General features: G+C 41.2%; 1 protein-coding gene across 4 annotated transcripts in view; it reads left to right on the top strand.

Annotated features, from left to right (window-relative positions):
* LOC117817552 (ecto-NOX disulfide-thiol exchanger 2-like) overlaps nucleotides 1–13,054 on the top strand; it is a 151,223-nt gene that overhangs the window by 113,447 nt on the left and 24,722 nt on the right. For all 4 annotated transcript variants that reach the window (XM_034690291.1, XM_034690292.1, XM_034690294.1 and 1 more), the window contains 4 exons: nucleotides 2,934–3,140; nucleotides 7,435–7,668; nucleotides 8,894–9,106; nucleotides 11,736–11,842. In XM_034690291.1, coding sequence (XP_034546182.1) covers nucleotides 2,934–3,140; nucleotides 7,435–7,668; nucleotides 8,894–9,106; nucleotides 11,736–11,842 — 761 coding nt within the window. The remainder of the gene's footprint in view (nucleotides 1–2,933; nucleotides 3,141–7,434; nucleotides 7,669–8,893; nucleotides 9,107–11,735; nucleotides 11,843–13,054) is intronic.

Here is a 13,054-nt window from a genome sequence, read left to right on the forward strand (position 1 = left end):
AGGAAGGCTTGTTCGGAGAAGACGAGGTGAGCGCTACCATCAGTCCTGTCTCTTGCCAACAGTGAAGCATCCTGAGACCATTCATGTGTGGGGTTGCTTTTCGGTCAAGGGAGTGGGCTCTCTCACAATCTTGCCTAAAAACACAGCCATGAATAAAGAATGGTACCAGAACGTCCTCCGAGAGCAACTTCTCCCAACATCCAAGGGCAGTTTGGTGATGAAGAATGCCTTTTCCAGCATGATGGAGCACCTTGCCATAAAGCAAAAGTCATAACAAAATGGCTCAGGGAACAAAACATTAAGATTTTGGGCCCTTGGCCAGGAAACTCCCCAGATCTTAATCCCATTGAGAACTTGTGGTCAATCCTCAAGAGGCGGGTGGACAATCAAAAACCCACAAATTCTGACAAACTCCAAGCATTGATTATGCAAGAATGGACTGCCATCAGTCAGGATTTGGTCCAGAAGTTGATTGACAGCATGCCAGGGAGAATTGCAGAGGTCTTGAAAAAGAAGGGTCAACACTGCAAATATTGACTTATTGCATGAATTCTGTGTAATTCTCAATAAAAGCTTTTGATACTTATGAAATGCTTCTAATTGTATTTCATTATACCATAGAAACATCTGACAAAAACACCTAAAAACCCTGAAGCAGCAGACTTTGTGAAAATGTAATATTTGTGTCATTCTCAAAACTTTTGGCCATGACTGTAGTTGCCACCTTGTTGCCACCCCTCTTTTCACTCAACCTCCCTGTCATCTGCATTTTAAAATGTCAGCTTTGAGGTATCCATCTAGCACAAACACATCAAGTTCAAACTTAAGTCTGCGTGGCAGCAGCATCCATTTGTTCTGTGGAAAGTAGTTCCTGCTGTCCTCCCTGTGTTACTTATGCAAATAAAAGCCAGTAAACCTGAAGCAGTCACATGAATTGTTCTCACATTCTTACTTGTGTTACATTATTCCTTTGACTTATTGTCATTCAGTCAAGAAACGAGTAGTTTGATCATATGTGCATTTTGCATGAAGTGTGTTGACCATAAGCATGGCAGATATCTGAGCAGACAGCAGAACCACTGCAGCAAACTGTCTCCAGCTATGAAAAAAATCTCCCCAACTGAAGCCAAATATATCCAAAACTTTCTGTTCCAAAAATGTGACCATTTTCATACAATTTACAGCTTGACACCTCATGTATCTCCTGCTGCTGCACTGCACCCATTCTCCTTTCTCTGTTCTCACAGTCACCACCATCTCCCACTCATGGCCCGAAAAGGTCAGATAATTTGGGACTCTTTGTTGGATCTGCCAACAAAGCGCTTTCTTGCCGTTGCAAGCTTTTTCTGCTCTCACCTTTTCTGTTTTTCTGCCCATCTCAACTCAAAGCTTGTTTAATCCGCCGTCTCGAAGGGTCATGGAATGAAATGCCAGTCAATATTTTGCTCTAGCAGGCACATTTAAAGGGGAGAAGATGAGGGCCAGGAGGGGTATACAGTGGTGGACTCTGTGAGAGAAAGTTTAAAGAAAGAGACAGAGCTGGCTTGGACTCAGATTGGAGGTTGTTGTAAGTTTTCAGAGTATGAGAGTGTGAGGAGCTCTGACAGCAGAAGGATTAGGAGTTGATTGGCTGCATATTTTAAGTCTAAGGAAAACTCTGAGCCTGGTTTATTATTTTTTCACTGTCTGACATCCCACCAAATATTTAGTTTTTGAGACATATGTAGTTGATGGTTTATTTATTGCCACATTATTAGGAGTTCTTTATGAAGTATATGACTGCTGGCACCAAATGTACAGACGTGATACCTCATCATTTTTCCTTTCTGTCTTTTTCTGCTTGTCCATTATAATGAGACCAGCTACCCTGCTGAGAAACCTCAAGTCACATGTTTGTACCATCATCATATTCTCTCTCACTGCTGAGAAACTTTAATTTATAAAGACATCAGAGGGTTGAAGGGCAGAAAGAGTCCAAATAAAGGACAAGTTTGATCTTACTTAGATACTTGAAATAAAGAGAGATATTTTTTCCTCACAGAGAGAAGTTCAGAGATGTCAGAGGATATTAAGAGTTCTTGGTTAGTTTTTGACGGTATAAATGCATTCAAAGGATAAGAGCAGTCACAACGTGTGGACTGTCTTTGCTCGAACAGAACATCCAATACCAGATATTTTACTTTCCTATTTAACACAGAGAGAATGTCTCAACATCGTTTTGATCTCTCTGAAATGAGAACCTGAGATGTCAGATTGACTCCACTCTGAGCTGATCAAACAGGCCCTCCTGACTCACCTCAGGTATCAAACCAGGTTCACCCTCAGCTCAGTATTGATATCTGTAAGGTCGTAAAGTGTATCAGTAACAATTATCACAAGGCCTTTCTAGCAGACATCTGGACGTACAGCATCCTCAGCGCTCCACTGATTAGCTGTTCACTCCTTATAGACCTGACTCATCACATTCATCATGGCTGAAAGGACTGATCTGTTGGAGATTAGATCAATCCATACTCATCTGTGTTAAAGAAGTGATTTCTGCAGAGCAGGAGATCTCCCATGTGAGAGGAGTCACACTCACTTTACAGCCAGAAAGGATTTTATTCTCATGCATGAAACAGTTTGATATGAACAGTTATCTAACAAACAAACAAAAAAAACAATCTCCAAGTTATCATTATTCATGCATTAGGCTTCTTCATTTTAGGTCATAAACACCAAGATTAAAAATGTGAAGTATTAAATGTGCTTGTTTTTCAAATATTTTTTCCCTCTTCGTTCTTTTTCTAATGCTGCAGGCCTTTATTATTCTCACCCTGATCGGAGTTTGACCTTAGAATCTCTTGACCATATGATTTACCAATCCTTGTGCCCAGAGATGTTTTTCACAAACATATCCATTCATATTTTGTTGTTTCTCGACTTTCAAACAGACCTTCCCCCTCCAGCCATGAGAGATCGTCCACCAGGGTGCAAGACTGTGTTTGTTGGCGGCCTCCCAGAGAACGCCACAGAGCAGCTCATTGTGGAGGTCTTTGGACAGTGTGGAGAAATCACAGCCATACGGAAAAGCAAGAAAAACTTCTGCCATATCAGATTTGCTGAAGTGTTTACTGTGGACAAGGCTCTCTTCTTATCGGGTAATCTCTTCTTTTTTACTATGGCTTTAACATTGTGGCATGTTTTTCAGTGCTACTCAGATACATTTCAGCCAAGAGTTGACCGGGGAGCCCTGGGTGTTTAACCATTTTTTCCTCCCATAGGAAGTGTTAATGGTAGGGATGTCCCAAGCAGCTAATTTCCTTAAATAGAAATGTAAATTACGACTTGCCGACTCGTCTAAAGGTAGGAAAACTGTCAGACAACAATCAAAATGGAGAAATGTTTATTTAACAAGGCTAAACACAGGATCACAGCATTTGTTGGTAAATAATGTAGATTAGGTTTATCTAATGTGACTAACTGTAGCAGAGCTAGCACCTCCAGCCTCAAGTCCTCCTTGCAGTTTAATGTCCTCGTTAGGGGTGGGAATTGATAAGATTCTATAAATGTCAATGCCATTGTTGATTCTGCTTATCAATCCAATACCTTATCAATTTTCCTAACGATTCCTGAGTATTTTTTGAGGGCAAAAAGTCTGCACAAGACTGAACATGAAAATATTCAACTTGAACATACTGAACAATAGGTTGACCTCATTCTCCGCCACATGAGTCCCTGGAGCCTGGAGGAAAATACTTTGAATTTGGAGAGGAAAAATGCTTTTCTTCTCCATGTTTCCTCGTGGTTGAAGGAGTTATGCGTTGCAGAGTGTGTGACGTAATGCAACGTACCGCGATGTGACTTGACGTAATACTGGGGAATGAATCATTAAGAAGAATCGATAACATTTGAGGTGTACGATTCTGATGGAATTGATCAATTGGAACCGGTTCTAAGTTGGATCTGGATTTCGATTCCCACCCCTTGTCCTCATGCCTGTTCACATTGTTCCATTCAAGGTAACCAGACACAGCCTCACAACTTTATCTCCATTCTCTAGACCAAAATACTGCCACACTACAAAATGCCATCTGTCATCTGTGCTTGTTTACATCTGGTTAGTAGAGCATTCTAGCATTGTGGCAGAATCCATAAACAAGGAGGTACAGCCCCAGCGAGGGGCAGGCGTTTCTGTGGCAGCTTAGAGGCAACCTATGAATGTTATTTGGGACCTACAATAGTAAGATATTATATATTCCTTCAACCGACTAACGAGGTTGGAGTTGAATCATTAAGCTGACTTAACACCCACATCCCTCTTTAATGGAGTCAAAGTAATAGAGTAATAGACTATTAAAAATTCTAGATTCAGACAGTCAGTAGAATGTTTTAAAATGGGAATTCGGTATTGCCAATAACCTCCCTAAAATGACCACTTTTTAGGTTAAATTTTACAAAAGAAAGTTCATACTCTCACAGTGGTTGAAAAAAATAAGAGCTGCACTCCAGCCTCATAAAGGCTCTGGCAACAGAAGACATAAAAGAGCATGAAGAAAAATAGAGGCATTTCTTCTAGCTGTGTGAAACCAACTCATTTCTTTTCATCTTCATTTACTCTGCAGATTCAAGTGCCCAGACCTGTTAAATCCTGCATATATATCCCGTTTAACCTACTTTAAAAACCTATCTAACTTGGCAGACAATTCAGTAGCATTATTTTGTGTTATGCATCTGCAAGTCTCTGTGTTTGTATAAGAATTAAGTTAAATGAGAGATCCTGGTATTTGCTTTGCCTCTTTACTTTCAGTGAGCTGTCAGAGCTGAGCCCAGTTTATTAGATAGATGGCAGAGCTGTGTAGTTTACCAATAAATAAACCCACAAACACATATTTTTTCATACACACCCTGTGAAAAACACACCACCTAATGATGCCCACTCCACAACCCTTACACACACACACACACACACACACACACACATACACATACACGCACATATCCTCCGGTGAAATATTGAAGCGTAGTTGTAGATTCAGAGCCAGCAGCAGAGAGCAGACTGAAGTAGAGAGCCTACAGCTTGCCTTCACTCATTCCTTCTCCTGTTTTCACTGGCATGAACCAGCTCTACTTCCTGCGACAAGTGGATTTTTTCTCCCATTGAACCGCAGTGAGCCTCATTATCATGACTGCAGAGAGCCCACACTCAACATGTGTACCCAAACACTTGCACTGACAGACTCTGTTACCATTTCAAACCAGTTAAATTGCAGAATGGGCCTGATTTCACTCAACATCAACAACCAGCCATTAGTGAAACTGAGTAACTAGGATGGAGAGGGAGGAAGTGAGGAGAAGAGGGGGTAATGAGGGATATTTTGGTCTTTTAGTGCCATTAGAGAAGTAATTGGTGTCCATGAACCTCTCCAGTGTATTGACCAAACAGTGCCAGCCTGGACTTTATAAATGATACAGCTACATCCTCTCAAATGACGGGATCCAGCGTTTATAACGAGGATACAGAGAGAGGTGGTCAACAGGTAGGGCCTGAATAAAAAGCGTGTTGAGTGGTTTGTTCATGTTATCTGTGGTCTGTGAACAATTTGTGGAAAGTGACTCATTTATTTTTCCCGAATAAACACTATGATATACAGAGGAAAATTCAAAAATACCTTATTTTTGTTACTCACCCCCATTTTCTCGCTGCGTTTCTAGAAATCAAGCGCACACCTCCGGGCATGTTTTTTGTTTCCCATTCAACAGACGCATGATGTTACTCGTTATCCTTCATGAACACTAAAAGATTTAACACTTCTGACATAGTCATAGGGAGTATGTGCCAAATACTTTGCATTGTTTGATGGAAGAGTGACTTTCAGATGTGAGTGTGAAGCTGACAGCTGTCAGAAATGAAGAGTATTTGGGCGTTGTCGTATAGTCTGTTGCAGTCTCAGTGATGTCACCCAATGATTTCTGAAGAGACATTTTGAAGCTCAATGATGGCACTCATCATAGTAGAAATGTTGACTCAACATAACCAATCTGTCAGTCAGTTCAGCTGTAAATGTATGAATTACTCCTAGCCTTTATTGTACTTTAAAGCTGGGGTTGGTAGTCAGATTTAGATACTCTTTTTGTTATACTGGTTAAAATGATCTGTATGTCCCGATGGCAATCAATACATAATGTGTTCTTAAAAAAGAGTGGAAAAAAAGCTGCTATCTACAGCCGGAGTAAACCTGGGAAAACACCAACCAATCCCTGCCATCAGGAGCCAAATTATGAAACCAATCAAATCCCGTCCTGCCGTTCTGCCCGCCTCATGCGCGTACATTTCATGTTTGTTTGAGTTTTTAACTTTCACTATGATAATGTTTTGGTGTTTTCTTACCGCTGAGTGAGACATGAGTTGGCGTAGTGCAAAACACAAACAATGTGCTGAGGACTGGTTTTGAATCAGTCACGATCATATGGTCGCAAACCAGCGGCGCTCGTGCATGTGAGCAGGGGCGTTGTTTTGGAGGAGCTCCGAGGGGAAGGGGGGGAGGGTTTAGATGGAGTCCTGAGGAAATGCTACATTCAAATTCATGCTAGTTTTCCGTGACTCTAGCTTTAAACCTATCTAGAGTAAATAAAACAGGAGAGCTATGTATATAGACCAAATCAGTTTTTCGTACCAGTCTGTAAAAACATTAAATTTATCTTAAAATTAGCATTTTAAAATGGGGCTCAATGGGGATGCATGGGCTTTTGCAGACAGCCTCAAGTGGACACTGAAAGATCTGCAGTTTGTCTGCACTTCTACTCTGGCTTTGTTTCTCAATGCTAGAGAACACTACTTTGGGGTGTTACTGTGACTAACCCTGTCTAAAACTGACTTGTTGGTTTTGTCACATGTTTCTTTGTCTCTATATCCCTCTGTGTCTCTCTCTCTTTCTGTCTCTCTTTGTCTTCTTGGTTATTTTTTCTGTCAAATATCTTAAAACAAAACTCAGGAGTTTGAGCAAAGTTAGCTGTTCTGTTGAGAATGTACTCTGGCACAGCTATGCAGTTAGCTAAATGCTAATATGAATATAACAAGATGGTAACTTTGAAAGATAAACACACTGAAGCTAAGCAGATTTAAAGTTCACCCTTATATGAATAATTGGTGTGGCAGTAAAAGTCAAGCCGATTGTCATGGAATTGTAACCATTGGATTCAAGTCACAAATGATACTCATGCTTGTCATAGAGGAAATGTCAGGGGTCATGAATGTCTGTACTTAATTTTTTGGTAATCCATCCAGCGCTGAGTAACTCTGACTGAAGCCACCCCTAGAGCCATAAAAACATGCACATAGGTCTCAAGACAAGCGCATACTGTGAGCAGACAGATTACTTAATTTTTTTATTGGCTGGTCATCTCCCACTTCTTCATTGTATTTCCTGTTTTGTCCATCTTTGTCTCACGTAGGTTATCGTATCCGCCTGGGCTCCAGCACGGACAAAAAGGACACGGGTCGTCTCCACGTGGACTTCGCCCAGGCCAGAGACGACCTCTATGAGTGGGAGTGTCATCAGCGCATGATGGCCAGAGAGGAGAGGCACCGACGGAAGATGGAGGAGGATCGACTCCGGCCGCCGTCCCCTCCCCCCATCGTCCACTACTCGGAGCACGAGTGCGGCCAGTTAGGAGACAAAATCAAAGGTAAGTGGACCTGGTGAAATACATACAGCAAATACAAACAGAAACATTACTTGGGTGAGGGAGAAGCATTTTCTTTAGTCATCACAAGGACATTTGCAAAATCAAATTCAAGTTGTCACAGACTTTTACGTCAGATGTTAAATTCAAAGTATGTATTCAAACGACAAAGAGACAATGCAGGGCAACAAGGTAACAACAAGTTGTGCTGGTATGTTTGTGTGACAGAAGGAGACACACTGTACAACCGAGGCATCATGGGAATGGTTTTAAAATGCAGCAGGTAAAAATAACAAAGCTGTTCTCTGATGTTTGAACAAATTCAGGGATTTAGTTTTTTCAGAGAGGTTACACCGAGGCTGTTAAACACTCTGTATCAGTTTACTCTTCCCTCAGCACACGCTCTCTCTTATCTTCTACTTTCTTTCCCCCTCTTCCCAGCTTTCCCTCAGGTTTCTGGCTGAATGAACTTGTTCCACTAATGAGCAATGACACTTCCAGGCCTCAGTCACTGCTGCCGATTAACAAAATGGCTCTGACTTTCAGCCTCTTCTCCATCTGCTCCAGTCTTTCTCAGCTCTTTCTTCCTTGGCCCGGGTCTAAAGAGCCACTTTAAAGAGTGTTGTGGTAGCCAAGGGTTTGTTCCTAATGACTTTAAGCTGCTGCCATAAAAACACACATCCCGGCTATTTGCTGCAAATGTAGGGTTTACTCTTGCCTCCATTGTTCCCCAAGAGGGGGGTTTAGCCCACCCTTCACTGTGTCCTTCTGAAGACAGGAGCTGAATAGTTTACCCTGACCACTCCTTTTTCCTCCTCTCTCCATCTCTCTGATGTGTCATTGAGCTCTATGAAGTTTTCCTTTGCTGCCAAGATAGTGACACTTCACTTATTTTCCTTTATCCAGTGTGTTTTTGTTCTCTTGTCCTTCTTCCCTTTGGACCACTGTGTTCTAACATTTAATCATTTTGCAATATCATCTTGCTTAAATAAACCCTGAGTCAGCGGTTTTTGCCTTAATACAATTTAAAATGTTATGTAACAGGGCTCTATCCTATCAATAGCCCAGTCTCGCAGTGACTTTGATTTCTGTTTTTAACTGGACAAAGTTTTGAAATATTTTTATTCCAGCCCTTTTCTTTGTTCACCCTCTTTACTTTACCGGGAATCTTTTGGATGTATTCATTTATTTAACTTTTCCTTTCTCTGTGCTCACACCTCTTAAACAGATGACGGCAAGTTTCCTGAAGCCGTCCGTGTGCTCTTGACCTGGTTGGAACGAGGCGAAGTCAACCGCAGGAACGCCAACAACTTCTACTCCATGATCCAGTCGTCCAACGGCCACATCCGCCGGCTGAGCGGCGAGAAGAGTCAGCACGAGAAGGAGATGGAGGAGGCCAAAGACAAGTTCAAGACCGCTCTGGCTGGCATACTGGGTCAATGTGAGTCATATGTTCTCAATCACACACACTGGGAATGGGTAACTTGTTGAAAAGTTGCTCTAGAATATGTTTTTGTGAAGTTAATGTGCAGGAGGATTAAATGCTGTTGGCTAGGTCTGAAGTCCATGTCAAAGGACCAGACAAACATAGACATAATGTAGGTGAGAAGGCAGGAAACAGCCGAGCATTCACAACGACAGTTTAGATTCTGGTCAAGACTTTTCATATCCGGAGAACTTGTTGCTGAACAAAGGTAAGTATAACATCATGTACAGAGGATGTGTACTCAGTTTAAGTCCTTATATAAACATGGAACATAATGGATCTTAAGGTTATTAAATACAAGGACAAAGAAGCCGTCTTTTTTCATGCTAGTTTATTTTTAGCGGATAGCTTAAAGGTGAGTTTGTTTTTCTCCTAACAATGAAACAAGTACTCAAAACATTCATGGAATGATGCTAAAAATTGCAGTGGAATATTATTCATGTTGCCTTCAGACAAATACAGTAAGTAGCCAAACCATTTATCGCATGAACACACTGGAGGGCAGACATATACAGTAAAATACATGCTTTAAGTCAACGTACATCCAAAGGTAAAACATGCAGCTTTTCTGTGCAGCTGCTGGTTTCCACCGACGCCTGAGGCTCTTTGTCTCCACATACCACACCACATGCAATGCTAAACACAATGTAAACATCCTCCAGCACAAAGTGAACATCCTTGTTTCTCTTTCTCATATGATTTAATAGGTGAATGTTACATGAAGAAGAGCTACAAGGTGAATGTGGGTGGTTATGTGTTTGTACATATGACTTTAAGACAGACAGAATGAGGCAGACTTGCTGTCATTGTGTACCATCCTCTATACTCCCACCTCACACCCACACTCCTCTATTCATGACCTTTCTTTTCTCTCACACTGCTAAACATGTTTCTTACATTACACAGAGGCTGGCTTCATGTTACAAGGTTTAACAAGCAGAGCTTAGAAACAACTTTCTTTTACGACAAAATACATTAAGCCTGTCTACCATTAAGTTTCCATTCACACACGTCTGTCCCTGTTGATATATAACACCTGAAAGGTCTGTTTACGTAAGTCAAATAAAATATTTTGCCTATAGATGGATAGATAGAAAGACTTGCACACAGACTCAAAGTCCTGCAGGTCTGTCTGTGCCCTTTCCTCTCTTCTCTGACTCCTCCATCGATCTGCTCTGTCAAATCACAGGGTGCTGGGAAAGGGTTATCGATCCCCATGCTGCTCTGTCTCTCAGCACTCTGAAAACACACACACTTAGCTGGTGGTCATATCAACTCCAGCCTGTGTTCATTAGGGACCTCTGGGATACACAGACCACCCATACACTTCTCCATGACCACCTACATGTCAACAGATACAGACATTTTAGGGGAGGGGAGGATTGGATCAATACAATAAAGGTAAGATGAGTAAAGACAGACCATTCGAACTCAGAGCAGCTGACATCATACATAGGTCCAAACAGTCCATTGTTAGAAGCCCAATCCAGTGTTCATTTTCTCCACTGTTACTCTTCAGCTCAAACTACTGAGGCCTGAATCTTAAAGCTGATCCTTTTTAAAATAATAGAGCAATCTACTGTAGGAAAGTACGTCGGGAACACTGGGCTACTTTTAAAAAGGTGTCCTTGGGCAATTTTCCCTCTGCTGCTGTGGAGCTGCTGAGCAGTCAACAGTGACATACTTCAAGTGGGTTATTTTTGGAAGCTGCAAGTTGCTTAGCAAAATGTCCTTTTTAAACAAATATTTAACAAGACAAAGCTGCAGCCATGTGAGTCTGACTGTATACACAGCTTATGTCCATGTGTTATTTGCTACTAAAGGTTCACATGAAGCTGATGAAAAGACAAAAGTATTGCTCATGATTTAAACAAGTGAGGGTTTGAGAACTAAAGACATAAGACCGATGGGTATTTCTATTTTTTCTGACAGGTAAAGTATATGAACATTCATGCAAAAGTTGACAAAATATTTTACATAAACCACAAATGTCAATTTCATGATGCAACAAGAGAATTGGAAGGATCACCATGTCTTTAGGATTCATCCCATGAGGACTATTTATGTTTGTGCAAAGCTTCATCACAGTCTGTCCTCAAGTTGTTGATTTCTTTCTTTCTAGACAAAGATTTATCACTTCACTAGAGCCAATTGTGCTTCAGCATGAATGAAACATAACATTTATAGTTGGTCTGCAAAGAAGATGAGTGATTGTTTCAAGTTTTGCATACGTGAGAACCGTCTGACAAAATATCCACAAGATGATGCACTGGTATCAACAGGTATGTAGCGCACACCCTTAAACATTCAGGTGTAAAGACACACACACACACACACACACACACACACACACACACACACACACACACACACACACACACACACACACACACACACACACACTCACACACTCACACACTCACACACACACACACACACACACACACACACACACACACACAGTTCTTTGCATCCATAGTTGACTCCACTTTCTCACTCCTCTGCTCCTTCCCACCTGTCCTCTCTCTCTCTCTCTGTCTCTGTCTCTGAATGGTCTCTGGTCCCTCCCTGCATCCCGCCACAGTCGAACAGATTGTGTCTGTATTCCAAGCTGCTTCCAAACAAAAGGCATGGGACCATTTCTCCAAAGCTCAGCGCAAGAACCTGGACATGTGGCGCAAGCAAGCAGAGGTCAGTAAACCTTGATTTCATTCTGATGTCCAAGTGATTTATGGCAAATCAAACTATACTCAGCTTTCTACAATGCATGTCTCCCTCTATACAGATTGTAAAGTTGTCAATATTTTTGACTGATATTTAGGGGATTGCCTTATGAAACTCCAATTTGAACAAGTGAGGGAAAAAAGAGTGAAATCTTAAGTCTCCAGAGCAGAAACCTTACTACAGTAAGTATTTAAAGTGCCTCTCAGTGAGTTGGATGCTAGCTGCTGGGTGAGTTTTCCATCTCTAAGGGTATCCAGAACAAAAGTATGTACAAACTTATGAACTGCACAAGCACTTTTTGAAATATATATTTTGTAGTTGAAAATTAAGCGGGCAACATTTTAAAGTTAAAAAAAAGTTTGTTTTTAAACTAATAATCAGTTTTCATCCAGTGTTTGCTTACCATTTTCTCTCTTTGTAAAATAATGGAGGTTTGGAGTGAGGTGTAGTCCCGGTCTAAAGGTCCATACATGATCAGATCTGGTTGGTAAGTTTCTCAGTATAAATACAGCAGTTCAAACCATAATTTATAGGCAAATTCAGACATGCACCCACACACTTATATAACAGAATCTCACATCACGAGCAGAAATCAACTTGTTCAAAACTTCTTGATAAAGGTAGGTGTTGCCAGACTGATATTGTTGCTGTAATATTAATGTAGAACATAGTGCAAAGATTAATCCAAACTGTATCCATCTTTTTAGCCGCTGTGTCTTTGAATGTACCATGCTCTTAATAGCTTGTGTTGAGGTTTTTAACATGCATTTGATAAGTAAGAAGGAGACTGAGTGATACATGTTTGTGAGCAGTGCTTGAGTACATGCCGGGTTGTATGACGTCAGCAGAGACCCTTTTTGTATTGCTGTCTCCCTCACTCAGACCTCGAGGGTCTCTTAAGGATCATGTGGGAAACACTCTGGTCTGTATGTACACTGCAGCGGGAAGTATTAAGATATATTATGTGGATTAGAGAGTGTTTTCATCAGACCTCTGGGATATCATGCTCTCATAGCATGGTGTATATGCTCACTGCATACACCAGGGAGTACAGCATGCGCATAGATGCAAGTGAAAGAGAGAACTGTGGGTGGAGAATATTTTCTCATTCAGAAAAACAATTTTCTGGAAAAATATGTTAGTTTATTCCAATTGACACAACATACATCACCAGCAGTC

This window comes from Notolabrus celidotus, chromosome 8 (assembly GCF_009762535.1).
Source record: "Notolabrus celidotus isolate fNotCel1 chromosome 8, fNotCel1.pri, whole genome shotgun sequence".
In the NCBI taxonomy this organism is placed as follows: Eukaryota; Metazoa; Chordata; class Actinopteri; order Labriformes; family Labridae; genus Notolabrus; species Notolabrus celidotus.